General features: G+C 53.6%; 1 protein-coding gene across 5 annotated transcripts in view; it reads left to right on the top strand.

The window, feature by feature from the left end:
- Window positions 1-27,162, top strand: part of DLG4 (discs large MAGUK scaffold protein 4) — a 377,913-nt gene that overhangs the window by 272,830 nt on the left and 77,921 nt on the right. For all 5 annotated transcript variants that reach the window (XM_073623516.1, XM_073623515.1, XM_073623512.1 and 2 more), the window contains 3 exons: window positions 4,381-4,434; window positions 17,976-18,026; window positions 18,111-18,235. In XM_073623516.1, the coding sequence (XP_073479617.1) occupies window positions 4,381-4,434; window positions 17,976-18,026; window positions 18,111-18,235 (230 nt within the window). The remainder of the gene's footprint in view (window positions 1-4,380; window positions 4,435-17,975; window positions 18,027-18,110; window positions 18,236-27,162) is intronic.

Genomic DNA, 27,162 nt, shown 5'->3' with positions numbered 1-27,162 from the left:
CACTCAAGCGGAGTGTGGGGCGTTCCGTGACATTGGTGGCAAGCAGCGGGAAAGCTTCCTGCAGTCTGGGACATCTAAACTTCCATCTGGATCCAAGGTCCAGATAGCAGGAGAGGAGAGGTACAGATACCTAGCCCGTGAGCAGCGACACCAGGGAAAAGTTCTCCCCTCCATCGAGGAAAGGTACTGGTCACAGTATGGACTGCGGGTGCGGTTTTTGGGAGAAAAAATGCACAAGAAGCAGACAGCTGAATTAAGCAGGCTGGTCTGGGCAGAGATAAAGCTGGATGAGAGCTACAGAGCCCTCCGGTGGCATGTATCCCAAGCATGTCCCTGGATAGCGGATGACAGCCCAACGGAAGGCTTAAGCTACGGCGGCTTGGGACTGTTGTATGTGAAGCTGACAGGGGACCCTAACTTTGGGAGTGATTTGGAGTGGCGGTTGGACGAAATCATGGATTTCAGAGAAGGGCTAATGAACATTTCGGAAGTGCACTGGGCACAGGAAGATTTGGAGTTTCTGGCCGTTCAAGAATGGGAGCTGGAGATCGCCTACAGACGGCTGTTAGACATTGCTGAGTGCCAGGGCTGGGCTCCCTTTGCCTGGGACTATCAGGAAATACCAACTGACAACCCTGAAATCCTGGCTGAAGAGTCGGCAATGTGGCAGAGCAATAGTGTGCGTTGCCAACCTGGCCCCGCAGCTATGGAGGCGGAGGTCTTATGGCGGATGCAGCAAGTGCTGACTGACCTTGATGATCCTGTTTCTGCATGGGATGATCTTGGATGGGGGAATGTGCCTGTCCAGCAGCATGCCAGAGAATCTGCAGTGGAAAATCTGGAGATTGCCATCCCCAAACCTGAAGTGCTGACAACAGGGCAGAGCTCTGCTAACCTCTGCCCAGCACTGATAGCATCTTCTGGATTCTATGGACAGGAGATGGTGAACCTCCATCCCCAGACACCAGTTGCAGAGACAGGGGATTTGATAGACTTTTCTGCTGAGGAAGAACCATTGGGTGAGCCCCCAGCAGAAGAGTTGGGATTAGGGCCAAACTTCATTGCGCTCTGCTCAGCACTGATGGCATCTTCTGAGTTCCACGGACAGGAGATGGTGAACCTCTATCCACAGACACCAGTTATAGAGGTAGGGGATTTAATAGACTTTTCTGCTGAGGAAGAACAACCTGATGAGCCTCCAGCAGAAGAGCTGCTATTGGGGCCAAACTTCACTGTGCTCTGCCCAGCACCAACAGCAGTATCTGTGGAGTTACAGGGAACTTCCCCAGTTGAAGCACCGGCAACCGGGCAGAGTGCTACCAACCTCTGGCCATCACCGGCAACAACTACAGAGTTCCAGGGAGGTGGGGCAGTCGGCCTCCCTCCCCAACAGGTAGCCAGAGCAGATGGTGTGGGGTTTCCAGCAGAAGGGCTGGCAACAGGGCTGAGTACTGCTGGACTCTGCCCTCAACTAACAGAGGATGGATTTCCTGTGAAGGTGGATGGGACTTCAGTCTCCACCTGTATACTCCAGGGATGCTGGGTAGTCGGCCCAGATCCCCAACAGCATGACGGAGTGAGCCCAGACACCCTGTCTTCTCTCCAGCGGCAGAAAGGACAACAGGGAGAAGGGCCAGTCCAGGCCTCTCCCCAGCGGCAGATATGTTCTCTGAGAGAGGCAGAGGTTGGCTGGGTGAGTAATACTCTGTTTGGAACAATTTGTTTGGGGTACTGTATGGATACCGGCATTAGAGGACTGGAACTACTGACTAACTTCGGAGTCAACCCGTCTGGGGTCTCCTCCTCTGTTAGTCTCCTGCCGAAAGGGGAGAAATGTGACAGACCTAGCCGGGACAGAGGCTGTTGGAGAGGACTGGGTGCGAGCCTCTTGCCTTTTGATTATGGGCCCTGGATTTTCAATGGAACGGTGCTCTTTGTGGGGTGAATTGGAGGTCCGGTCTGAACTGTACTAATCGGACTCAGTCGTGTATATATGTATATATTGTATGTTGTTTGATTCTGTTGGGGACTCCTTGCTGTGGTCATCTGGGATTTGTGTCCCTGAAGAGGGAAGGGGGATTCCTCCAGCAGCCCCCTGCTGATAAGACTGATTCATACTGTTGGGACACATCCTGTGAGGAGATGCTGGTGTCATCAACTCCAACTACCTGTGTTTATGTTAATTGAATGAGCTGATTACATTGTCCTCTATACAATGTAGGAGACGGGACGACTCCTATTGGAGCTGCTGCTATTGTGAGAAGGTGTCCTGTGATAATTAACTCAGTCTGGGCAAAAGGTCATGTCTCAATCACCTAGGCTGTATAAAGGATTAGTCAATTAGCTGATGTTAATTAGGTTAAATAGGTTACAGTTGTATTGTTAAAGGAGGTTCCAACGGCATATAAAGTCTTGTAATTTTGATTCTAAATAAAGTGAGTTCATGTTAGCAACAAGCAAGTGTCGCCTTGTTTTGTGCTCAGAGAGGTTGGAATATCTGATATCTGTATACAGACTGGGAGGAAGTGGTATATGACGGAAGCACTCAAGCGGAGTGTGGGACGTTCCGTGACAATGCCTAACAGACCTCATCATCCCATCTTCTCCAACATCATCCCCAATACTGATACATACAAGAGAACATGAACAATGCCTAAACAGATCCCATCATCAACCCGATGCTGGTACATACAAGTGAACATGAACAATGCTTAACAGACCTCATCATCCCATCTTCTCCAACATCATCCCCAATACTGGTTGTTATCGAAATTTGGTTGTACTCAAAGCACACAGCCAAATCTCCTGTTTCTAATCATAATAGCAATTTCGTCTAATGAAACAAATGCATCTCACCTTTTGATCGTATCCATCCTCTGGTGTGTGCCCCAGCCATCCAACAAGACAAAACACATGGTTCTTACATTCCTATCTCAGCAAGACTGGCCTTTACAGCTCTGTCTGCCTCCTTTATTCAAAAGACCACAAAAGCAATCACAAACAGGAAGCCCTGGCCCCAACAGCCAATCGTTTCCTTCACAGGGTGTGACCTCACAGGATGTAAGTGACCATATAAGGATTTAACAACAGAATACAAAACAACCAATGAACAATGACTACAGGAGTCTTATGGGTGTGTCTGAGCAGAGACAGGGTGCCTGTATGTTTTTAGAAGCCACATGGCTTTCAAACATTAACCCTGTCTCCAACCAGAACCCAAAAGACTCCCGTATTTCCGTTGATAGAAATCCTTATTATACATTGTTCCAGAGAACAATGTATACCTGGATTATTCTACTGTCTTTGTGGACGAGAGATTATCGGCAGGTGTACACTCATTGGGCCACAAATGTGTTGATCAGGCACACAGGGGCAACATGAGAGCACACTCGTTAAACCGATAATGTCTTTGCAGAGCGAACACATCCCCACCAGACGATCGTTCTGTGCATCGTACAGGGGCCCTTAGCTGTCGGAAATGTCCCCACCACACAAACATTTCTCTACATCCCCAAAGAGCTTTTTCACTACCAAACGGATATCAACCAGGGTTGGTCTGCCCCAGTCAGCTATTAGAGCGGGCTGTGGTTGATCAGACACTGGGAGACTCTTATGACAACACATTAATATAAAATGTCCACAACATGGTACATGAACAATGCCTAACAGATGCCATCATCCCATCTTCTCCAACACCATCCCCAATACTGATACATACAAGAGAACATGAACAATGCCTAACAGATGCCATCATCCCATCTTCTCCAACACCATCCCCAATACTGATACATACAAGAGAATATGAACAATGCCTAAACAGATCCCATCATCAACCCCGATGCTGGTACATACAAGAGAACATGAACAATGCTTAACAGACCTCATCATCCCATCTTCTCCAACATCATCCCCAATACTGGTACATGTAAGAGAACATGAACAATGCCTAACAGATGCCATCATCCCATCTTCTCCAACACCATCCCCAATACTGATACATACAAGAGAACATGAACAATGCCTAACAGATTACATCATCCCATCCTCTCCAACATCATCCCCAATGCTGGTACATACAAGGGAACATGAACAATACCTAACTGATCCCATCATCCCATCTTCTCCAACACCATCCCCAATACTGGTACAGACAAGAGAACATGAACAATGCCTAACAAATCCAATCATCCCATTCCAATGTTGAGGACAACATAAAGATGTAGATGTGGAGTCACATTTCAGTGGCTGTTCTTGACAAAAAAGTCCCTTGGGGTTCACAAACTATTTCTCACATGTATATAATGGATACTAAACTTCTGAAAGCTGAGCTGCGTGTGTTCATTTCAGAACACAATTAATGTATTTTCTTCTCTTCCACAGGCCAGTTCCCCTCCTGTGATTGTAAATACTGACACACTCGAAGCACCAGCATACGTAAGTATTGTCTGTTCCTCCTCCAGCATCCCAATATTGACCTACCCACCATGAGAACCCCCCCTATGAGGCTATAAGGCTATCCTTCCCACTGCAGGGTGGTATGGAAGAGGGCTATGAGTCTGTCCTCCTCCTCCTCCTCCTCCTGCAGGGTGGCATGGAAGAGGGCTATGAGTCTGTCCTCCTCCTCCTCCTGCAGGGTGGCATGGAAGAGGGCTATGAGTCTGTCCTCCTCCTCCTTCTCCTCCTCCTGCATGGTGGTATGGAAGAGGGCTATGAGTCTGTCCTCCTCCTCCTGCAGGGTGACATAGAAGAGAGCCATGAGTCTGTCCTCCTCCTCCTCCTGCAGGGTGGCATGGCAGAGGGCTATGAGTCTGTCCTCCTCCTCCTGCAGGGTGGCATGGAAAAGGGCTATGAGTCTGTCCTCCTCCTCTTGCATGGTGGTACGGAAGAGGGCTATGAGTCTGTCCTCCTCCTCCTGCAGGGTGGCATGGAAGAGGGCTATGAGTCTGTCCTCCTCCTCTTGCATGGTGGTACGGAAGAGGGCTATGAGTCTGTCCTCCTCCTCTTGCATGGTGGTATGGAAGAGGGCTATGAGTCTGTCCTCCTCCTCCTCCTGCATGGTGGTATGAAAGAGGGCTATGAGTCTGTCCTCCTCCTCCTGCAGGGTGGCATGAAAGGGGGCTATGAGTCTGTCCTCCCCCTCCTCCTCCTCCTCCTGCAGGGTGGCATGGAAGAGGGGGGCTATGAGTCTGTCCTCCTCCTCCTCCTCCTGCAGGGTGCCATGGAAGAGGGCTATGAGTCTGTCCTCCTCCTCCTGCAGGGTGGCATGGAAGGTGGCTATGAGTCTGTCCTCCCCCTCCTCCTCCTCCTGCAGGGTGGCATGGAAGAGGGCTATGAGTCTGTCCTCCTCCTCCTGCAGGGTGGCATGGAAGGTGGCTATGAGTCTGTCCTCCCCCTCCTCCTCCTGCATGATGGTATGGAAGAGGGCTATGAGTCTGTCCTCCTCCTCCTGCAGGGTGGCGTGGAAGAGGGTTATGAGTCTGTCCTCCTCCTCCTGCAGGGTGGCATGGAAGAGGGCGATAAATCTGTCCTCCTCCTCCTCCTCCTCCTGCAGGATGGCATGGAAGGGGGGGGGTGCTATGAGTCTGTCCTCCCCCTCCTCCAGGGTGGCATGGAAGGGGGCTATGAGTCTCTCCTCCCCCTCCTCCTCTTGCAGGGTGGCATGGAAGAGGGCTATGAGTCTGTCCTCCTCCTCCTCCTCCTGCAGGATGGCATGGAAGAGGGGGGGGGGGGGGTGCTATGAGTCTGTCCTCCTCCTCTTCCTGCAGGGTGGCATGGAAGGGGGCTATGAGTCTCTCCTCCCCCTCCTCCTCTTGCAGGGTGGCATGGAAGAGGGCTATGAGTCTGTCCTTCTCCTCCTCCTGCAAGGTGGCATGGAAGAGGGCCATGAGTCTGTCCTCCTCCTCCTGCAGGGTGGCATGGAAGAGGGCCATAAGTCTGTCCTCCTCCTCCTGCAAGGTGGCATGGAAGAGGGCCATGAGTCTGTCCTCCTCCTCCTGCAGGGTGGCATGGAAGAGGGCCATGAGTCTGTCCTCCTTCTGCAAGGTGGCATGGAAGAGGGCCATGAGTCTGTCCTCCTCCTCCTCCTGCAGGGTGGCATGGAAGAGGGCCATGAGTCTGCCCTCCTCCTCCTGCAGGGTGGCATGGAAGAGGGCTATGAGTCTGTCCTCCCCCTCCTCCTCCTGCAGGGTGGCATGGAAGAGGGCCATGAGTCTGCCCTCCTCCTCCCCCTCCTCCTCCTGCATGGTCGTGTGGAAGAAGGCTATGAGTCTGTCCTCCTCCCCCTCCTCCTCCTTCTGCATGGTCGTGTGGAAGAGGGCCATGAGTCTGTCCTCCTCCTCCTGCAGGGTGGCATGGAAGAGGGCCATGAGTCTGCCCTCCTCCTCCTGCAGGGTGGCATGGAATAGGGCTATGAGTCTATCCTCCTCCTCCTCCTCCTCCTGCAGGGTGGCATGGAAGGGGGCTATGAGTCTGTCCCCCTCCTCCTCTTGCAGGGTGTCATGGAAGAGGGCTAGGAGTCTGTCCTCCTCCTCCTGCAGGGTGGTATGGTAGGGGGCTATGAGTCTCTCCTCCTCCTCCTCTTGCAGGGTGGCATGGAAGAGGGCTATGAGTCTGTCCTCCCCCTCCTCCTCCTGCAGGGTGGCATGGAAAAGGGCTATGAGTCTGTCCTTCTCCTCCTGCAGGGTGGCATGGAAGAGGGCCATGAGTCTGTCCTCCCCCTCCTCTTCCTGCAGGGTGGCATGGAAGAGGGCCATGAGTCTGCCCTCCTCCTCCTGCAGGGTGGCATGGAAGAGGGCCATGAGTCTGCCCTCCTCCTCCTCCTCCTCCTGCAGGGTGGCATGGAAGAGGGCTATGAGTCTGTCCTCCCCCTCCTCTGCCTCCTGCAGGGTGGCATAGAAGAGGGCCATAAATCTTCCCTCCTCCTCCTCCTGCAGGGTGGCATGGAAGAGGGCCATGAGTCTGCCCTCCTCCTCCTGCAGGGTGGCATGGAAGGGGGCTATGAGTCTCTCCTCCCCCTCCTCCTCTTGCAGGGTGGCATGGAAGAGGGCTATGAGTCTGTTCTCCAACTCCTCCTCCTGCAGGGTGGCATGGAAGAGGGCCATGAGTCTGTCCTCCTCCTCCTGCAGGGTGGCATGGAAGAGGGCCATGAGTCTGTCCTCCTCCTCCTGCAAGGTGGCATGGAAGAGGGCCATGTGTCTGTCCTCCTCCTCCTGCAGGGTGGCATGGAAGAGGGCCATGAGTCTGTCCTCCTCCTGCAAGGTGGCATGGAAGAGGGCCATGAGTTTGTCCTCCTCCTCCTGCAAGGTGGCATGGAAGAGGGCCATGTGTCTGTCCTCCTCCTCCTGCAGGGTGGCATGGAAGAGGGCCATGAGTCTGTCCTCCTCCTGCAAGGTGGCATGGAAGAGGGCCATGAGTCTGTCCTCCTCCTCCTGCAAGGTGGCATGGAAGAGGGCCATGAGTCTGTCCTCCTCCCCCTGCAGGGTGGCATGGAAGAGGGCCATGAGTCTGTCCTCCTCCTGCAAGGTGGCATGGAAGAGGGCCATGAGTCTGCCCTCCTCCTCCTGCAGGGTGGCATGGAAGAGGGCTATGAGTCTGTCCTCCCCTCCTCCTCCTGCAGGGTGGCATGGAAGAGGGCCATGAGTCTGCCCTCCTCCTCCTCCCCCTCCTCCTCCTCCTGCATGGTCGTGTGGAAGAAGGCTATGAGTCTGTCCTCCTCCCCCTCCTCCTCCTCCTGCATGGTCGTGTGGAAGAGGGCCATGAGTCTGTCCTTCTCCTCCTGCAAGGTGGCATGGAAGAGGGCCATGAGTCTGTCCTCCTCCTGCAAGGTGCCATGGAAGAGGGCCATGAGTCTGCCCTCCTCCTCCTCCTCCTCCTGCAGGGTGGCATGGAAGAGGGCTATGAGTCTGTCCTCCTCCTCCTCCTCCTGCATGGTGGTATGGAAGAGGGCTATGAGTGTCTCCTCCTCCTCCTCTTGCAGGGTGGCAAGGAAGGGGGCTATGAGTCTCTCCTCCTCCTGCAGGGTGGCATGGAAGAGGGCTATGAGTCTGTCCTCCTCCTCCTCCTGCAGGGTGGCATGGAAGGGGGCTATGAGTCTCTCCTCCTCCTCCTCTTGCAGGGTGGCATGGAAGAGGGCTATGAGTCTCTCCTCCCCCTCCTCCTCTTGCAGGGTGTCATGGAAGAGGGCTAGGAGTCTGTCCTCCTCCTCCTGCAGGGTGGCATGGTAGGGGGCTATGAGTCTGTCCTCCCCCTCCTCCTCCTGCAGGGTGGCATGGCAGAGGGCTATGAGTCTGTCCTCCTCCACCTGCAGGGTGGCATGGAAAAGGGCTATAAATCTGTCCTCCTCCTCCTGCAGGGTGGCATGGAAGAGGGCCATGAGTCTGTCCTCCCCCTTCTCCTCCTGCAGGGTGGCATGGAAGAGGGCCATGAGTCTGTCCTCCTCCTCCTGCAGGGTGGCATGGAAGAGGGCCATGAGTCTGTCCTCCTCCTCCTGCAAGGTGGCATGGAAGAGGGCCATGAGTCTGTCCTCCCCCTTCTCCTCCTGCAGGGTGGCATGGAAGAGGGCCATGAGTCTGTCCTCCTCCTGCAAGGTGGCATGGAAGAGGGCTATGAGTCTGTCCTCCTCCTCCTGCAGGGTGGCATGGAAGAGGGCCATGAGTCTGTCCTCCTCCTCCTGCAGGGTGGCATGGAAGAGGGCCATGAGTCTGTCCTCCCCCTCCTCTTCCTGCAGGGTGGCATGAAAGAGGGCCATGAGTCTGTCCTCCTCCTGCAGGGTGGCATGGAAGAGGGCCATGAGTCTGCCCTCCTCCTCCTCCTGCAGGGTGGCATAGAAGAGGGCCATGAGTCTGTCCTCCTCCTCCTGCAGGGTGGCATGAAAGAGGGCCATGAGTCTGTCCTCCCCCTCCTCTTCCTGCAGGGTGGCATGGAAGAGGGCCATGAGTCTGTCCTCCTCCTGCAGGGTGGCATGGAAGAGGGCCATAAGTCTGTCCTCCCCCTCCTCTTCCTGCAGGGTGGCATGGAAGAGGGCCATGAGTCTGCCCTCCTCCTCCTGCAGGGTGGCATGGAAGAGGGCCATGAGTCTGCCCTCCTCCTCCTCCTCCTCCTGCAGGGTGGCATGGAAGAGGGCTATGAGTCTGTCCTCCCCCTCCTCTGCCTCCTGCAGGGTGGCATAGAAGAGGGCCATAAATCTTCCCTCCTCCTCCTCCTGCAGGGTGGCATGGAAGAGGGCCATGAGTCTGCCCTCCTCCTCCTGCAGGGTGGCATGGAAGGGGGCTATGAGTCTCTCCTCCCCCTCCTCCTCTTGCAGGGTGGCATGGAAGAGGGCTATGAGTCTGTTCTCCAACTCCTCCTCCTGCAGGGTGGCATGGAAGAGGGCCATGAGTCTGTCCTCCTCCTCCTGCAGGGTGGCATGGAAGAGGGCCATGAGTCTGTCCTCCTCCTCCTGCAAGGTGGCATGGAAGAGGGCCATGTGTCTGTCCTCCTCCTCCTGCAGGGTGGCATGGAAGAGGGCCATGAGTCTGTCCTCCTCCTGCAAGGTGGCATGGAAGAGGGCCATGAGTTTGTCCTCCTCCTCCTGCAAGGTGGCATGGAAGAGGGCCATGTGTCTGTCCTCCTCCTCCTGCAGGGTGGCATGGAAGAGGGCCATGAGTCTGTCCTCCTCCTGCAAGGTGGCATGGAAGAGGGCCATGAGTCTGTCCTCCTCCTCCTGCAAGGTGGCATGGAAGAGGGCCATGAGTCTGTCCTCCTCCCCCTGCAGGGTGGCATGGAAGAGGGCCATGAGTCTGTCCTCCTCCTGCAAGGTGGCATGGAAGAGGGCCATGAGTCTGCCCTCCTCCTCCTGCAGGGTGGCATGGAAGAGGGCTATGAGTCTGTCCTCCCCTCCTCCTCCTGCAGGGTGGCATGGAAGAGGGCCATGAGTCTGCCCTCCTCCTCCTCCCCCTCCTCCTCCTCCTGCATGGTCGTGTGGAAGAAGGCTATGAGTCTGTCCTCCTCCCCCTCCTCCTCCTCCTGCATGGTCGTGTGGAAGAGGGCCATGAGTCTGTCCTTCTCCTCCTGCAAGGTGGCATGGAAGAGGGCCATGAGTCTGTCCTCCTCCTGCAAGGTGCCATGGAAGAGGGCCATGAGTCTGCCCTCCTCCTCCTCCTCCTCCTGCAGGGTGGCATGGAAGAGGGCTATGAGTCTGTCCTCCTCCTCCTCCTCCTGCATGGTGGTATGGAAGAGGGCTATGAGTGTCTCCTCCTCCTCCTCTTGCAGGGTGGCAAGGAAGGGGGCTATGAGTCTCTCCTCCTCCTGCAGGGTGGCATGGAAGAGGGCTATGAGTCTGTCCTCCTCCTCCTCCTGCAGGGTGGCATGGAAGGGGGCTATGAGTCTCTCCTCCTCCTCCTCTTGCAGGGTGGCATGGAAGAGGGCTATGAGTCTCTCCTCCCCCTCCTCCTCTTGCAGGGTGTCATGGAAGAGGGCTAGGAGTCTGTCCTCCTCCTCCTGCAGGGTGGCATGGTAGGGGGCTATGAGTCTGTCCTCCCCCTCCTCCTCCTGCAGGGTGGCATGGCAGAGGGCTATGAGTCTGTCCTCCTCCACCTGCAGGGTGGCATGGAAAAGGGCTATAAATCTGTCCTCCTCCTCCTGCAGGGTGGCATGGAAGAGGGCCATGAGTCTGTCCTCCCCCTTCTCCTCCTGCAGGGTGGCATGGAAGAGGGCCATGAGTCTGTCCTCCTCCTCCTGCAGGGTGGCATGGAAGAGGGCCATGAGTCTGTCCTCCTCCTCCTGCAAGGTGGCATGGAAGAGGGCCATGAGTCTGTCCTCCCCCTTCTCCTCCTGCAGGGTGGCATGGAAGAGGGCCATGAGTCTGTCCTCCTCCTGCAAGGTGGCATGGAAGAGGGCTATGAGTCTGTCCTCCTCCTCCTGCAGGGTGGCATGGAAGAGGGCCATGAGTCTGTCCTCCTCCTCCTGCAGGGTGGCATGGAAGAGGGCCATGAGTCTGTCCTCCCCCTCCTCTTCCTGCAGGGTGGCATGAAAGAGGGCCATGAGTCTGTCCTCCTCCTGCAGGGTGGCATGGAAGAGGGCCATGAGTCTGCCCTCCTCCTCCTCCTGCAGGGTGGCATAGAAGAGGGCCATGAGTCTGTCCTCCTCCTCCTGCAGGGTGGCATGAAAGAGGGCCATGAGTCTGTCCTCCCCCTCCTCTTCCTGCAGGGTGGCATGGAAGAGGGCCATGAGTCTGTCCTCCTCCTGCAGGGTGGCATGGAAGAGGGCCATGAGTCTGCCCTCCTCCTCCTCCTGCAGGGTGGCATAGAAGAGGGCCATGAGTCTGTCCTCCTCCTCCTGCAGGGTGGCATGAAAGAGGGCCATGAGTCTGTCCTCCCCCTCCTCTTCCTGCAGGGTGGCATGGAAGAGGGCTATGAGTCTGTCCTCCTCCTCCTCCTGCAGGGTGGCATGGAAGGGGGCTATGAGTCTCTCCTCCTCCTCCTCTTGCAGGGTGGCATGGAAGAGGGCTATGAGTCTCTCCTCCCCCTCCTCCTCTTGCAGGGTGTCATGGAAGAGGGCTAGGAGTCTGTCCTCCTCCTCCTGCAGGGTGGCATGGTAGGGGGCTATGAGTCTGTCCTCCCCCTCCTCCTCCTGCAGGGTGGCATGGCAGAGGGCTATGAGTCTGTCCTCCTCCACCTGCAGGGTGGCATGGAAAAGGGCTATAAATCTGTCCTCCTCCTCCTGCAGGGTGGCATGGAAGAGGGCCATGAGTCTGTCCTCCCCCTTCTCCTCCTGCAGGGTGGCATGGAAGAGGGCCATGAGTCTGTCCTCCTCCTCCTGCAGGGTGGCATGGAAGAGGGCCATGAGTCTGTCCTCCTCCTCCTGCAAGGTGGCATGGAAGAGGGCCATGAGTCTGTCCTCCCCCTTCTCCTCCTGCAGGGTGGCATGGAAGAGGGCCATGAGTCTGTCCTCCTCCTGCAAGGTGGCATGGAAGAGGGCTATGAGTCTGTCCTCCTCCTCCTGCAGGGTGGCATGGAAGAGGGCCATGAGTCTGTCCTCCTCCTCCTGCAGGGTGGCATGGAAGAGGGCCATGAGTCTGTCCTCCCCCTCCTCTTCCTGCAGGGTGGCATGAAAGAGGGCCATGAGTCTGTCCTCCTCCTGCAGGGTGGCATGGAAGAGGGCCATGAGTCTGCCCTCCTCCTCCTCCTGCAGGGTGGCATAGAAGAGGGCCATGAGTCTGTCCTCCTCCTCCTGCAGGGTGGCATGAAAGAGGGCCATGAGTCTGTCCTCCCCCTCCTCTTCCTGCAGGGTGGCATGGAAGAGGGCCATGAGTCTGTCCTCCTCCTGCAGGGTGGCATGGAAGAGGGCCATGAGTCTGCCTTCCTCCTCCTCCTGCAGGGTGGCATGGAAGAGGGCCATGAGTCTGCCCTCCTCCTCCTCCTGCAGGGTGGCATGGAAGAGGGCCATGAGTCTGTCCTCCTACTCCTCCTGCAGGGTGGCATGGAAGAGGGCCATGAGTCTGCCCTCCTCCTCCTGCAGGGCGGCATGGAAGAGGGCCATGAGTCTGCCCTCCTCCTCCTCCCCCTCCTCCTCCTGCAGGGTGGCATTGAAGAGGGCTATGAGTCTGTCCTCCTCCTCTTCCTCCTGCATGGTGGTGTGGAAGGGGGCTATGAGTCTATTCTCCCCCTCCTCCTCCTGCAGGGTGGCATGGAAGGGGGCTAGGAGTCTGTCCTCCTCCTCCTGCAGGGTGGCATGGAAGAGGGCCATGAGTCTGTCCTCCTCCTCCTGCAAGGTGGCATGGAAGAGGGCCATGAGTCTGTCCTCCTCCTCCTGCAGGGTGGCATGGAAGAGGGCTATGAGTCTGTCCTCCCCCTCCTCCTGCAGGGTGGCATGGAAGAGGGCCATGAGTCTGCCCTCCTCCTCCTGCAGGGTGGCATGGAAGAGGGCTATGAGTCTGTCCTCCCCCTCCTCCTCCTCCTGCAGGGTGGCATGGAAGAGGGCCATGAGTCTGCCCTCCTCCTCCTCCCCCTCCTCCTCCTCCTGCATGGTCGTGTGGAAGAGGGCCATGAGTCTGCCCTCCTCCTCCTGCAGGGTGGCATGGAAGAGGGCTATGAGTCTGTCCTCCCCCTCCTCCTCCTCCTGCAGGGTGGCATGGAAGAGGGCCATGAGTCTGCCCTCCTCCTCCTCCCCCTCCTCCTCCTCCTGCATGGTCGTGTGGAAGAGGGCCATGAGTCTGTCCTCCTACTGCAGGGTGGCATGGAAGAGGGCCATGAGTCTGTCCTCCTCCTGCAAGGTGCCATGGAAGAGGGCCATGAGTCTTCCCTCCTCCTCCTCCTCCTCCTCCTGCAGGGTGGCATGGAAGAGGGCTATGAGTCTGTCCTCCTCCTCCTCCTGCATGGTGGTATGGAAGAGGGCTATGAGTCTCTCCTCCTCCTCCTGCAGGGTGGCAAGGAAGGGGGCTATGAGTCTCTCCTCCCCCTCCTCCTCCTGCAGGGTGGCATGGAAGAGGGCTATGAGTCTGTCCTCCTCCTCCTCCTGCAGGGTGGCATGGAAGAGGGCTATGAGTCTGTCCTCCTCCTCCTGCAGGGTGGCATGGCAGAGGGCTATGAGTCTGTCCTCCTCCTCCTGCAGGGTGCCATGGAAAAGGGCTATGAGTCTGTCCTCCTCCTCCTGCAGGGTGCCATGGAAGAGGGCCATGAGTCTGTCCTCCTCCTCCTGCAGGGTGGCATGGAAGAGGGCCATGAGTCTGTCCTCCCCCTCCTCTTCCTGCAGGGTGGCATGGAAGAGGGCCATGAGTCTGTCCTCCTCCTGCAGGGTGGCATGGAAGAGGGCCATGAGTCTGCCCTCCTCCTCCTCCTGCAGGGTGGCATGGAAGAGGGCTATGAGTCTGCCCCCCTCCTCCTCCTGCAGGGTGGCATGGAAGAAGGCTATGAGTCTGTCCTCCTCCTCCTGCATGGTGGTGTGGAAGAGGGCTATGAGTCTGTCCTCCTCTTCTTCCTCCTGCATGGTGGTGTGGAAGGGGGCTATGAGTCTATTCTCCCCCTCCTCCTCCTGCAGGGTGGCATGGAAGGGGGCTAGGAGTCTGTCCTCCTCCTCCTGCAGGGTGGCATGGAAGAGGGCCATGAGTCTGTCCTCCTCCTCCTGCAAGGTGGCATGGAAGAGGGCCATGAGTCTGTCCTCCTCCTCCTGCAGGGTGGCATGGAAGAGGGCCATGAGTCTGCCCTCCTCCTCCTCCTCCTCCTGCATGGTGGTATGGAAGAGGGCTATGAGTCTGTCCTCCTCCTCCTGCAGGGTGGCATGGAAGAGGGCCATGAGTCTGTCCTCCTCCTCCTGCAGGGTGGCATGGAAGAGGGCCATGAGTCTGTCCTCCTCCTCCTGCAAGGTGGCATGGAAGAGGGCCATGTGTCTGTCCTCCTCCTCCTGCAGGGTGGCATGGAAGAGGGCCATGAGTCTGTCTTCCTCCTGCAAGGTGGCATGGAAGAGGGCCATGAGTCTGTCCTCCTCCTCCTCCTGCAGGGTGGCATGGAAGAGGGCCATGAGTCTGCCCTCCTCCTCCTGCAGGGTGGCATGGAAGAGGGCTATGAGTCTGTCCTCCCCCTCCTCCTCCTCCTCCTCCTGCAGGGTGGCATGGAAGAGGGCCATGAGTCTGCCCTCCTCCTCCTCCCCCTCCTCCTCCTGCATGGTCGTGTGGAAGAAGGCTATGAGTCTGTCCTCCTCCCCCTTCTCCTCCTCCTGCATGGTCGTGTGGAAGAGGGCCATGAGTCTGTCCTCCTCCTCCTGCAGGGTGGCATTGCAGAGTGCTATGAGTCTGTCCTCCTCCTCCTCCTGCAGGGTGGCATGGAAAAGGGCTATGAGTCTGTCCTCCTCCTGCAGGGTGGCATGGAAGAGGACCACGAGTCTGTCCTCCCCCTTCTCCTCCTGCAGGGTGGCATGGAAGAGGGCCATGAGTCTGTCCTCCTCCTCCTGCAGGGTGGCATGGAAGAGGGCCATGAGTCTGTCCTCCTCCCCCTCCTCCTCCTGCAGGGTGGCATGGAGGAGGGCCATGAGTCTGTCCTCCTCCTCCTGCAGGGTGGCATGGAAGAGGGCTATGAGTCTGTCCTCCTCCTCCTGCAGGGTGGCATGGAAGAGGGCCATGAGTCTGTCCTCCTCCTCCTGCAGGGTGGCATGGAAGAGGGCTATGAGTCTGTCCTCCTCCTCCTGCAGGGTGGCATGGAAGAGGGCAATGAGTCTGTCCTCCTCCTCCTGCAGGGTGGCATGGAAGAGGGCTATGAGTCTGTCCTCCCCCTCCTCTTCCTGCAGGGTGGCATGGAAGAGGGCCATGAGTCTGTCCTCCTCCTCCTCCCCCTCCTCCTCCTCCTGCATGGTCGTGTGGAAGAAGGCTATGAGTCTGTCCTCCTCCCCCTTCTCCTCCTCCTGCATGGTCGTGTGGAAGAGGGCCATGAGTCTGTCCTCCTCCTGCAAGGTGCCATGGAAGAGGGCCATGAGTCTGCCCTCCTCCTCCTCCTCCTCCTCCAGGGTGGCATGGAAGAGGGCTAGGAGTCTGTCCTCCTCCTCCTCCTCCTCCTCCTGCATGGTGGTATGGAAGAGGGCTATGAGTCTCTCCTCCTCCTCCTCTTGCAGGGTGGCAAGGAAGGGGGCTATGAGTCTGTCCTCCTCCTCCTCCTCCTCCTGCAGGGTGGCATGGAAGGGGGCTATGAGTCTCTCCTCCTCCTCCTCTTGCATGGTGGCATGGAAGAGGGCTACGAGTCTCTCCTCCCCCTCCTCCTCTTGCAGGGTGTCATGGAAGAGGGCTAGGAGTCTGTCCTCCTCCTCCTGCAGGGTGGCATGGAAGAGGGCTAGGAGTCTGTCCTCCTCCTCCTGCAGGGTGGCATGGAAAAGGGCTATGAGTCTGTCCTCCTCCTCCTGCAGGGTGGCATGGAAGAGGACCACGAGTCTGTCCTCCCCCTTCTCCTCCTGCAGGGTGGCATGGAAGAGGGCCATGAGTCTGTCCTCCTCCTCCTGCAGGGTGGCATGGAAGAGGGCCATGAGTCTGTCCTCCTCCCCCTCCTCCTCCTGCAGGGTGGCATGGAAGAGGGCCATGAGTCTGTCCTCCTCCTCCTGCAGGGTGGCATGGAAGAGGGCTATGAGTCTGTCCTCCTCCTCCTGCAGGGTGGCATGGAAGAGGGCCATGAGTCTGTCCTCCTCCTCCTGCAGGGTGGCATGGAAGAGGGCTATGAGTTTGTCCTCCTCCTCCTGTAGGGTGTCATGGAAGAGGGCCATGAGTCTGTCCTCCTCCTGTAGGGTGGCATGGAAGAGGGCCATGAGTCTGCCCTCCTCCTCCTCCTGCAGGGTGGCATGGAAGAGGGCCATGAGTCTGTCCTCCCTCTCCCCTCCTCCTCCTGCAGGGTGGCATGGAAGAGGGCTATGTGTCTGTCCTCCCCCTCCCCCTCCTCCTCCTGCTGGGTGGCATGGATGAGGGCCATGAGTTTGCCCTCCTCCTCCTGCAGGGTGGCATGGAAGAGGGCCATGAGTCTGCCCTCCTCCTCCTCCTCCTGCAGGGTGGCATGGAAGAAGGCTATGAGTCTGTCCTCCTCCCACTCCTCCTCCTGCATGGTGGTGTGGAAGAGGGCTATGAGTCTATTCTCCCCCTCCTCCTTCTGCAGGGTGGCATGGAAGGGGGCTAGGAGTCTGTCCTACTCCTCTTCCTCCTGCATGGTGGTGTGGAAGAGGGCTATGAGTCTGTCCTCCTCCTCCTCCTCCTGCAGGGTGGCATGGAAGAGGGCTATGAGTCTGTCCTCCTCCTCCTCCTGCAGGGTGGAATGGAAGAGGGCCATGAGTCTGACCTCCTCCTCCTCCTGCAGGGTGGCATGGAAGAGGTCCATGAGTCTGTCCTCCTCCTCCTGCAGGGTGGCATGGAAGAGGGCTATGAGTCTGTCCTCCTCCTGCAGGGTGGCATGGAAAAGGGCTATGAGTCTGTCCTCCTCCTCCTGCAGGGTGGCATGGAAGAGGGCTATGAGTCTGTCCTCCTCCTCCTGCATGGTGGCATGGAAGGGGGCTATGAGTCTGTCCTCCTCCTCCTGAAGGGTGGCGTGGAAGAGGGCACTGAGTCTGTCCTCCTCCTCCTCCTGAAGGGTGGCGTGGAAGAGGGCTATGAGTCTGTCCTCCTCCTCCTCCTGAAGGGTGGCATGGAAGAGGGCTATGAGTCTGTCCTCCTCCTCCTCCTGAAGGGTGGCGTGGAAGAGGGCTATGAGTCTGTCCTCCTCCTCCTCCTGAAGGGTGGCGTGGAAGAGGGCTATGAGTCTGTCCCCCTTCTCCTCCTGCAGGGTGGAATGGAAGAGGGCCATGAGTCTGACCTCCTCCTCCTCCTGCAGGGTGGCATGGAAGAGGTCCATGAGTCTGTCCTCCTCCTCCTGCAGGGTGGCATGGAAGAGGGCTATGAGTCTGTCCTCCTCCTGCAGGGTGGCATGGAAAAGGGCTATGAGTCTGTCCTCCTCCTCCTGCAGGGTGGCATGGAAGAGGGCTATGAGTCTGTCCTCCTCCTCCTGCATGGTGGCATGGAAGGGGGCTATGAGTCTGTCCTCCTCCTCCTGAAGGGTGGCGTGGAAGAGGGCACTGAGTCTGTCCTCCTCCTCCTCCTGAAGGGTGGCGTGGAAGAGGGCTATGAGTCTGTCCTCCTCCTCCTCCTGAAGGGTGGCGTGGAAGAGGGCTATGAGTCTGTCCTCCTCCTCCTCCTGAAGGGTGGCGTGGAAGAGGGCTATGAGTCTGTCCTCCTCCTCCTCCTGAAGGGTGGCGTGGAAGAGGGCTATGAGTCTGTCCCCCTTCTCCTCCTGCAGGGTGGCATGGAAGAGGGCCATGAGTCTGTCCTCCTCCTCCTGCAGGGTGGCATGGAAGAGGGCCATGAGTCTGTCCTCCTCCCCCCTCCTCCTCCTGCAGGGTGGCATGGAGGAGGGCTATGAGTCTGTCCTCCTGCTCCTGAAGGGTGACACAGATGCTCTTTGGGGTGATTCTCTAGTAATGGTTTCCATGTTTTCTCTCTTCAGGTGAATGGTACAGAAGCAGAAATGGAATATGAAGAGATCACACTGGAGAGGGTGAGGTTCTGGCCCGTCTGTCCCTCTTGGAGCTTCGCCTCTCTAGCACTCCTTCCTTACCTATTTGTATTCCTCTGTTACCAGGGTAACTCAGGATTGGGGTTCAGCATTGCAGGGGGCACAGATAACCCACATGTAGGAGATGACCCCAGTATCTTCATCACCAAGATCATCCCGGGTGGAGCAGCGGCTCAGGATGGCAGGCTCAGGTAGGTGGTTGGTATAAAGAGGGGAGAAGTACACAGCCAGGTGGGAGGGTATTTTGAGTGCATTATATATCTGTCTTTGGTAAGTGAGGATGATGTGCCAGGCGGTGGTTTGATTGTGTAGCCCTCTTCGGGAGAGGGGGTTATTAAAAATGGCTTTCCACATACAGGATATTGCACTAAACCTGTAGGTAACAAGGAAAGACAGAACCTTCACTAAGTGGAAGAGTGGGTTTGATAATACAGCTGGCAGCACCTCTCCACCAAGGACAGGGCCCCAACCCAAGACAGGGCCTCCACCCAAGACAGAGCCTCCAACCAGGACAGGGCCTCCAACCAGGACAGGGCCTCCAACCAGGACAGGGCCTCCACCCAAGACAGGGCCTCCACCCAAGACAGGGCCTCCAACCAGGACAGGGCCTCCAACCAGGACAGGGCCTCCAACCAGGACAGGGCCTCCACCCAAGACAGGGCCTCCACCCAAGACAGGGCCCCACTCAGGACAAAGTCCAGTTACAGGGGCCCCTGAGGGTAATGCAGCAACAGTGAGGGGGAGATCCTCCAACTGTTTTCCAACTGCCTGGAATGGAGCTTCTCACACAGGCAGGAACTTTGGTGTGGCACTGGAACACAGAGTCAATCTATCTACTTTGATCTTTAGTTCCTCCCTAATAGTTTATAATAGCCTCTTCTGGTCCAGGATTTAGCAGCATAGACAGGACATGTGGCTGAGACTTTCTCTCTCCCACGTCCTCCTTTTGGGGCCAACAACCAGGGGCAGGAAGTGCATACATAATATGTTTACAGGCATGTGTAATTAGAACGTTTGACTAGATTGAAGACAATTCCAATGAGAAGAGGCAAACCATTTCTCGTATTATGGAATCAAATTGTGTGTGACGTGGTGTGCCGGTAGGTCAGCCATCAGGGTCCATTCGCAAAGCTATAACATGTTATCCATTTTATAGTAACCGTAACATTCATTATAGCTAATATAAATGCATTGAGGGGAACACAAGAAATATAGAATCATTCTCCACTGTAAACACCCTCCCTTCCCCATCATCCAATCATCTTCCTCAAACCACCCTCCCATACCTAGCATCCAATCACCTTCCTGCATAACAGATTTCCCTCTTCCATTATCCAATCATTCTCCATCACAGCCTACCTATCTACTGTCCCTTTCTCATTATCCAATCATCCTCCACCATAAGAATCCTCGCTTCACCATTATCCAGTCATCTTCCCCCATAACCGCTCTCCCTCTTCTATCATTCAGTCACCTTTACATTTTATACAATGTAATACTGACACGTAATCACACATAGGTTGGACTTGATGGTCTTGTGTCTTTTTTCAACCTCACCTACTATGTAACCTTTCACCTTAACCATCCTCCCTTTCCCCATCATTCAGTTATCCACCACAATAACTATCCTCCCTACCCGATCAGATAATCCTTCTGCATAATAACCACCATCCTTTTCCCCATCATTGAATCATCCTCCTTCATAACCACCCTCCTTCCTCCATCATCCAACCATCTTCCTTCATAACCTTCCTCCCTTTCCCATCATCCAATCATCTTCCTTCATAACCACCCTCCTTCCTCCATCTAACCATCTTCCTTCATAACCTTCCTCCCTTTCCCATCATCCAATCATCTTCCTTCATAACCACCCTTCATCATCTAACCATCTTCCTTCATAACCTTCCTCCCTTTCCCATCATCCAATCATCTTTCTTCATAACCACCCTCCTTCCTCCATCTAACCATCTTCCTTCATAACCTTCCTCCCTTTCCCATCATCCAATCATCTTTCTTCATAACCACCCTCCTTCCTCCATCTAACCATCTTCCTTCATAACCTTCCTCCCTTTCCTATCATCCAATCATCTGCCTTCATAACCACCCTCCATCATCTAACTATCTTCCTTCATAGCCTTCCTCCCTTTCCCATCGTCCAATCATCTTCCTTCATAACCACCCTCCTTCCTCCATCATCCAACCATCTTCCATTATAACCTTCCCCATCATCCAATCATCTTCCTCCATAACCTTCCTCCCTTCCCCATCATCCGATCATCTTCTTTAATAACCTCCCTGTCATCCCCATCATCCAGTCATCTCTCACCATAAATGGCCTCCCTCCTCATTTATCCAATTTTCCTATACCTCTTCTCCTCAGCCTTCTATGGGTCAGCAGTGCCTCCCTAGCCCCTCTATACGATGCTCCTTTTTCACCTTTGCTTCAGACAATCTTGGCTAGATGTTGTTACAGCTGGAGGGGTGTCCAGGCCATTACCATTTTATGATATTGGCTGAGAAGGCCATGGTTCCCCTTTCCGTGGGCTATGCAGTTGGTTCTCCCAAATCTACTGCTGGTATTATTATTATACAGGATTTATGTAGCGCCAACAGTTTACGCAGTGCTTTACAATATAAAAAGGAGACAATACAGTTATAATACAATAAAATACAGGATTAAGAGGGCCCTGCTCAGAAAAGCTTACAATCTAATAGGGTGGAGCAGGTGGTACAAAAGGTTGTAACTGTGGAGAATGAGCTGATGGAAGTGGTAAAAGATTAGCTGGAGATGTGATATCTCTTCAGGGAAGCCTAAGTTTTCTGGGATCGCCTGAAGGTAGCAAGAGTAGGGGATAGCCGGACTGGTTGAGATAACGAGTTCCAGAGGATGGGAAAGGCTCTGGAGAAATCCTGGAGACAAGCATGGGAGGAGGAGACGAGAGAGCTTGAGAATAGGAGGTCTTGAGAAGACGATTTGGGTGAGATTTGGAGACAAGATTGGTGATGTAGCTCGGGGCAGAGTTGTGAATGGCTTTGTAGGTTGTGGTTAGTATTTTGAATTTAATTCCTGGGTGACTGGGAGCCAGTGTAGGGATTGAAGGAGAGGGTTGGCAGACACTGAATGGGAGCCAGTGTAGGGATTGGAGGAGAGGGTTGGCAGACACTGAATGGAGACCAGTGTAGGGATTGAAGGAGAGGGTTGGCAGACACTGAAATGGAGACCAGTGTAGGGATTGGAGGAGAGGGTTGGCAGACACTGAATGGGAGCCAGTGTAGGAATTGGAGGAGAGGGTTGGCAGACACTGAATGGGAGCCAGTGTAGGGATTGGAGGAGAGGGTTGGTAGACACTGAATGGAGACCAGTGTAGGGATTGAAGGAGAGGGTTGGTAGACACTGAATGGAAACCAGTGTAGGGATTGGAGGAGAGGGTTGGTAGACACTGAATGGAGACCAGTGTAGGGATTGGAGGAGAGGGTTGGCAGACACTGAATAGAGACCAGTGTAGGGATTGAAGGAGAGGGTTGGCAGACACTGAATGGAGCCAGTGTAGGGATTTGAGGAGAGAGTTGGCAGACACTGAATGGAGACCAGTGTAGGGATTGGAGGAGAGGGTTGGCAGACACTGAAAGGGAGCCAGTGTAGGGATTGGAGGAGAGGGTTGGCAGACACTGAATGGGAGCCAGTGTAGGGATTGGAGGAGAGGGTTGGCAGACGCTGAATGGGAGCCAGTGTAGGGATTGGAGGAGAGGGTTGGCAGACGCTGAATGGGAGCCAGTGTAGGGATTGGAGAAAGGGTTGGAAGACACTGAGCGGTTGGTAAGGTGGATAAGTCTGGTAGCAGCATTCATGATAGACTGAAGAGGGGAGGAGCCAATGGAGAGGCAGGCCAATGAGAAGGGAGTTGGCAATAGTCAAGGCGAGAGATAACAAGGGAGTGAATGAGGAGTTTGGTGGTCTCATTTGTTAAAAGGGGCGAATTTTAGAGATGTTACGGAGGTGAATTCTACAAACTTTTGATAACGATTGGACTTGGGGCTGAAATGACAAGTCAGAGTCTAGGATTACACATCGTACCCTGGCGTGAGGGGAGGGACTGATGGTTACATTGTTGATTTTGATGGAAAAGTCATGGAGGGGGGCACCGGGGGGGGGGAATAATAATAGCTCAGTTTAGAGAGATTTAGTTGAAGGAAGTGGTGGGACATCCATGCTGATATGTCAGTTAGTAAGTTAGTAATGAAGAGGAGACTGAAGGAGTGAGGTGAGGAGTAGACAGATAGATTTGGGTGTCATCGGTGTATACGTGGTATTGGAACCCTTGGCGGTTATCAAGTGACCAAGGGAGGAGGTGTAGATAGAGAAGAGAAGGGGTCCAAGAACAGTGCCTTGGGGGACCCCCACAGAAAGGGGCGATGGAGAGGAGGACACAGAGTTGTAGGTGACACTGAAGGAGCGCTGTGATAGACAGAGAACCAGGATAGAGCAGAATCTCGGAAGCCAAGGGAATGGAGTTTATTGAGAAGGAGTTGGGTGGTCAATAGAATCAAAGGCCGCAGAGAGGTCAGGTAGTAGGAGTATGGAGAAGTGGCTGTTGCTTTTAGCAGTTAGTAAATCGTTAGTGAGTTTTAGTAAGGCAGTTTCCGTGGAGTGCTGCAAGCAAAAGCCAAACTGTAAGGGGTCAAGAAGGTTATTTTCATTGAGGTAGGAGCTAAGACGGTTGTAGACTAAGCGTTCTAGAAGTTAGAGGTGAATGGTAGCAATGAGATGGGTCTTAAGTTGTTCAGGTTGGTGGGGTCCAGTGAGGGCTTTTTAAGTATGGGAGTGATCTGCTCATGTTTTGGAGGGGAGGGGAAGGTGCCACTAAGAAAGGGAGAGATTGAAGATGTGAGTGAGGGAGCAAAGGATAGAAGATGGTAACAGAAGGGTGGTAACACCTGATCTCCTGGTTCATGTTGAATGACTCCTTTATAGGCAACTTTTTATGTTGGAGAATGTGATAGAAACCTTGTTGAGAGCCGGTAAATCTTCTAACAAGCCCCTCAAATGGCCACATTTGAAGAGAGATTGTGGAATGTGCAACCTTGAACAATGTGCCTGTCTCCTTTAGTGCATAAACTGTTGGACTTTTGACAGCAAGGCCTTGAATAAGGCCTCATTTATATTTCTATTTGATTGCAGTTATCAGATCTCTCTACCTTAACAGGTGGGCGCTACATAATTAAATGACAGCATTTATGAAGGCCGTGGGGAAAATTCATCCTCATCTGAAACTGCTGATTCCTAAATGGGTATTGACTCTAGTTGTTTGTGCATTGATGAAGCCACTGTTCAATCCTATGGACTCTTGTAACATCTTACACTAATAACCCTAAGCTATCTTACCCTAAGAACTATCTTCTTGTTGATTATTGTGTCAGCCAGACGCATGTCATAAATACATGCCTTCTCAGTTATGGAGGCATGTTGTGTGTTCCTACATGACATAATAATCTTGAGACCACATTCTTCATTTTTTGCCTAAGGTCACATCTCCCTTTCTTCTCAACTGGGAAATGATACTTTTGGCATTCATGGCCAAGAATCTTACCTCTTCAGAGTTGGAGTGGTTAAAGCTGGATTTGGTTTGGAATCTGTCTACTCACCTTGATGCAATTGTAGTCTTTGGGGGTGAAGATAATCTCTTCATTCTCTCTGTCACGATCAGGCATCAGGCTGATCCTGCAGCTCTGCAATTTGCTGCCTGAGAGGAGCCACAGCATTTGCTATAGTGGCCTCCATGTTTTAGGCCAGGTTATTCTTTCACGATCAGGCATCAGGCTTGAAGACCAGTTGCTATATCAGTTGCAGGACTACCACCGACCAGCAGGATAGGTACACAGGCAGTCACCCTGGCAGATGACACAGGCTCATCTGAGGTACAGAGTCTAAGTACTAACCGGTGTTCATTCACCAGAGCTCCTGATGGTGTCGATGGATTTATCTGCGTGCTAGTACCAGGTCGCGGTCCTCGGGTTTGCCCCACAAGGGTGTGAGCAAGCCAGGGTCCAGAAGTGGATGAGCAGATAAGGATCAAACAACAGAGTGGTCAGTAAACAAGCCAAAAGGTCGGTATCGAGTAGTTGCAGGTTGGGTTCAGGCAGTCGAGTAGTCAAGGAACAAGCCAAGGATCGATTACGAGTGGTAGCAAACTACAGACAGCAGCAGGGAAGACAAAAGCAAGGCACTGGCTGGGAAGGCACAATAAGCTGGCAAAGAGGAAGTGCTGAGACAAGGCTTATATAGGAAGTTCATAGGAGGAGCAAGGAGTTCAAGGTTCAACATCAATCAAGACACAAGACAGGGTTATCCAATGCATCAGATAGGATTATCCAATAGATCAGGCTGGGTTCTATCCAGCATCCCAGATAGCTCAGTGGGATGAGTCAACACCAGACACCAAAGAGGTCCCAGGTTTGAGCCCAGGTCTTGACAGTACTCCCCTCCTCTCAGGATGTCCTCTGGATGTCTTGGAGCTGGGTTTGTAAGGAAACCTCTGGTGGAATTCTCTTGTTAATCTAGGGGCATGAACGTTCTCCTCAGGCTCCCAAGAATTTTCTTCTGGCCCATATCCTTCCCATTGGACCAGATATTGTAGCTTGTTTCTAAAGATCCTAGAATCAAGAATTTTCTCCACCACAAATTCTACTTCACAAATTCATCCTGTACCTCAACAGGTGGAGGAGGTGGAAGAATTCTTCCAGAAAAGGGATTTTCATGAAATGGTTTAAGTAGTGATATGTGAAAAACAGGATGAATTTTCATACTATCAGGAAGTTTTAAGCAAAAGTAACCAGATTCATTTGAGCAGAAATCTTAAATGGTCCTACAAACTTCTGGCCCAGCCTTTCAGAGGGAAAATGGACCTTCATATTTTTGGTTGATAACCAAACTTTGTCACCCACATTAAAGGTAGGAAGTGATCTGCAATGTCTATCAGTAGCCTTCTTGTAACATTCCTGAGCCTCCCTCAAAGTTTTGATCAATTTCTCCTGAATCTCCTGCAGAGTAGTTAAATCTGTTGGTAACAGAAGGAATTGGAGTTGAGATAGGGAGATCAGGAATAAAAACCTGGATGATAGCCCTTGTTTAAATAAAAAGGACTTTGAGAAGTGGAGCTATGTTTAGAATTGTTATATGCAAACTCTGCTGTTGAAAGATAATCCACTCAGTCATCCTGAAGACAACTGACATCGAAGGTACTGCTCCAAGGCTTGATTGGTCCTCTCTGTCTGACCATTAGACTGGGGATGAAAAGCCAAAGATAGATTAACTGTTACACCTAAGGCTGAGCAAAAGTGTTTCCAACATTTTGAAGTAAACTGTACTTCTCTGTCAGACACCACATTGCCAGGAATTCTATGTAGTTTAAATACTTCTCGAACCATTAACTCAGAAGTTTGTTCAGCTGAAGGTACTCCCTTAACAGAAACTCATAAAATGAGCCATCTTAGTGAGACTGTCAACAATGACCAAGATAGTGGTCATTTCCTTTGAGGGAGGTAAATCCACCACAAAGTCCATAGAAATTGAGCCCCATGGTCTTGATGGAACAGGGAGTGGCTGGAGCAACCCCAAAGGAGAAGCTTGGGGAGTCTTACTGCATGCACAGGTCAGGCATGAGGCCACATAGTGTTTGACATCTTTCTTATAGCTGGGCCACCAAAAGGAACGTGACAAGAGCTCTTCTGTTTTGGAAATCCCAAAATGCCCAGCAAGTTTTGAGTCATGAACCAACCTGAGGGCTTTAATCTGAGCAGATTCAGGTACATAGAGACTATGTGCGTGAGTCCAAAAGCCATTCTTGTACACAAGGTTAATATCCATAGGCGGATGATTGAGAAGAGGGTCATTTTCATACCCCTCCTTTAGGAGACTCAAGAATGTCTTGAAACCCGTGGCCCCTATGAAGTTCTTTTGAGGCAGGATAGTACATTCAGAGTTGTCTTCCTGGCAAGGTTCAGTCAAGATCCTTCATAATGCATCGGCCTTACCATTCCTTGACCCAGGTCGATACAAGATGATAAAATTAAACCTGGAAAAGAACAGTGACCAACATGCTTGTCTAGAAGATATCCTCTTGGCAGAACGAATGAATTCTAGATTTTTATGATCAGTGAGAACAGTTACTGGATGCTTAGCCCCTTCCAGCAGATGCCTCCATTCAGAAAAGGCTTCCTTAATTGCCAGTAACTCCTTATTCCCAATGTCATAATTTCTTTCAGCTGATGACATTAAGCGAGAGAAATACGCACAAGGATGAAGCTGTATCTTTTCTCCTTCGCTGAGAAAGGATAGCTCCCACAGCAGAGTCTGAGGCATCCACTTCCACTATAAAAGGAACTTCAGGATCTGGATGTACCAATATTGGTGCAGAAGTGAAAAGAGTCTTTAGCTTAGTAAAAGCAGTCTGTGCCTCAGCTGACCACACAAAGGGCATCCCTTTCTTTGTCAACTGTGTAATGGAGCTATCACTTTAGAGAAGTTTCTTATGAATTTTCTGTAGAAGTTGGCAAAACCAACAAATCGTTGTATCTCTTTAACATTTATAGGGGCAGGCCAATCCACCACTGCTTTGATCTTCTCAGAATTCATGTTTACTCCTTTAGGAGAAATAATATATCCCAAGAACTGCATCTGGGTTTGTTCAAACTCGCATTTCTCCAATTTAATATAAAGTTGGTTCTTCCTTAGCCCTTCAAGGACAGTGCAAACATATTTGCGATGTTCCTCCAGGTTATTTAGAAAAGATGAAACTATCATCCAGATAAGCAATCACAAACTGGTCCGATAGGTCTCGAAAAGCATCATTGATGAAGTGTTGGAAAGTGGCAGGGGCGCTGCAGAGGCCAAAAGGCATAACCAGGGACTCAAAATGGCCATATCTGGTTCTAAAGGCGGTTTTTCATTAGTCTCCTTGACGCATGCGGATGAGGTTATATGCCCCCCATAAGTCTAGTTTTGTGAAGACTTTGGCAGAGCGGAGTCTTTCCAACATTTTAGAGATTAAAAGGAAGTGGATAGCGGTTTTTAATAGTGATTTTATTAAGGGCCCGGTAGTCAATGCATGGACGCAAGGTG

The sequence above is a fragment of the Aquarana catesbeiana genome, linkage group LG03 (genome assembly GCF_042186555.1).
Source record: "Aquarana catesbeiana isolate 2022-GZ linkage group LG03, ASM4218655v1, whole genome shotgun sequence".
In the NCBI taxonomy this organism is placed as follows: Eukaryota; Metazoa; Chordata; class Amphibia; order Anura; family Ranidae; genus Aquarana; species Aquarana catesbeiana.
The sequence above is the reverse complement of the archived record's forward strand: the minus strand, read 5'-3'. Positions and strand labels throughout refer to the sequence as shown.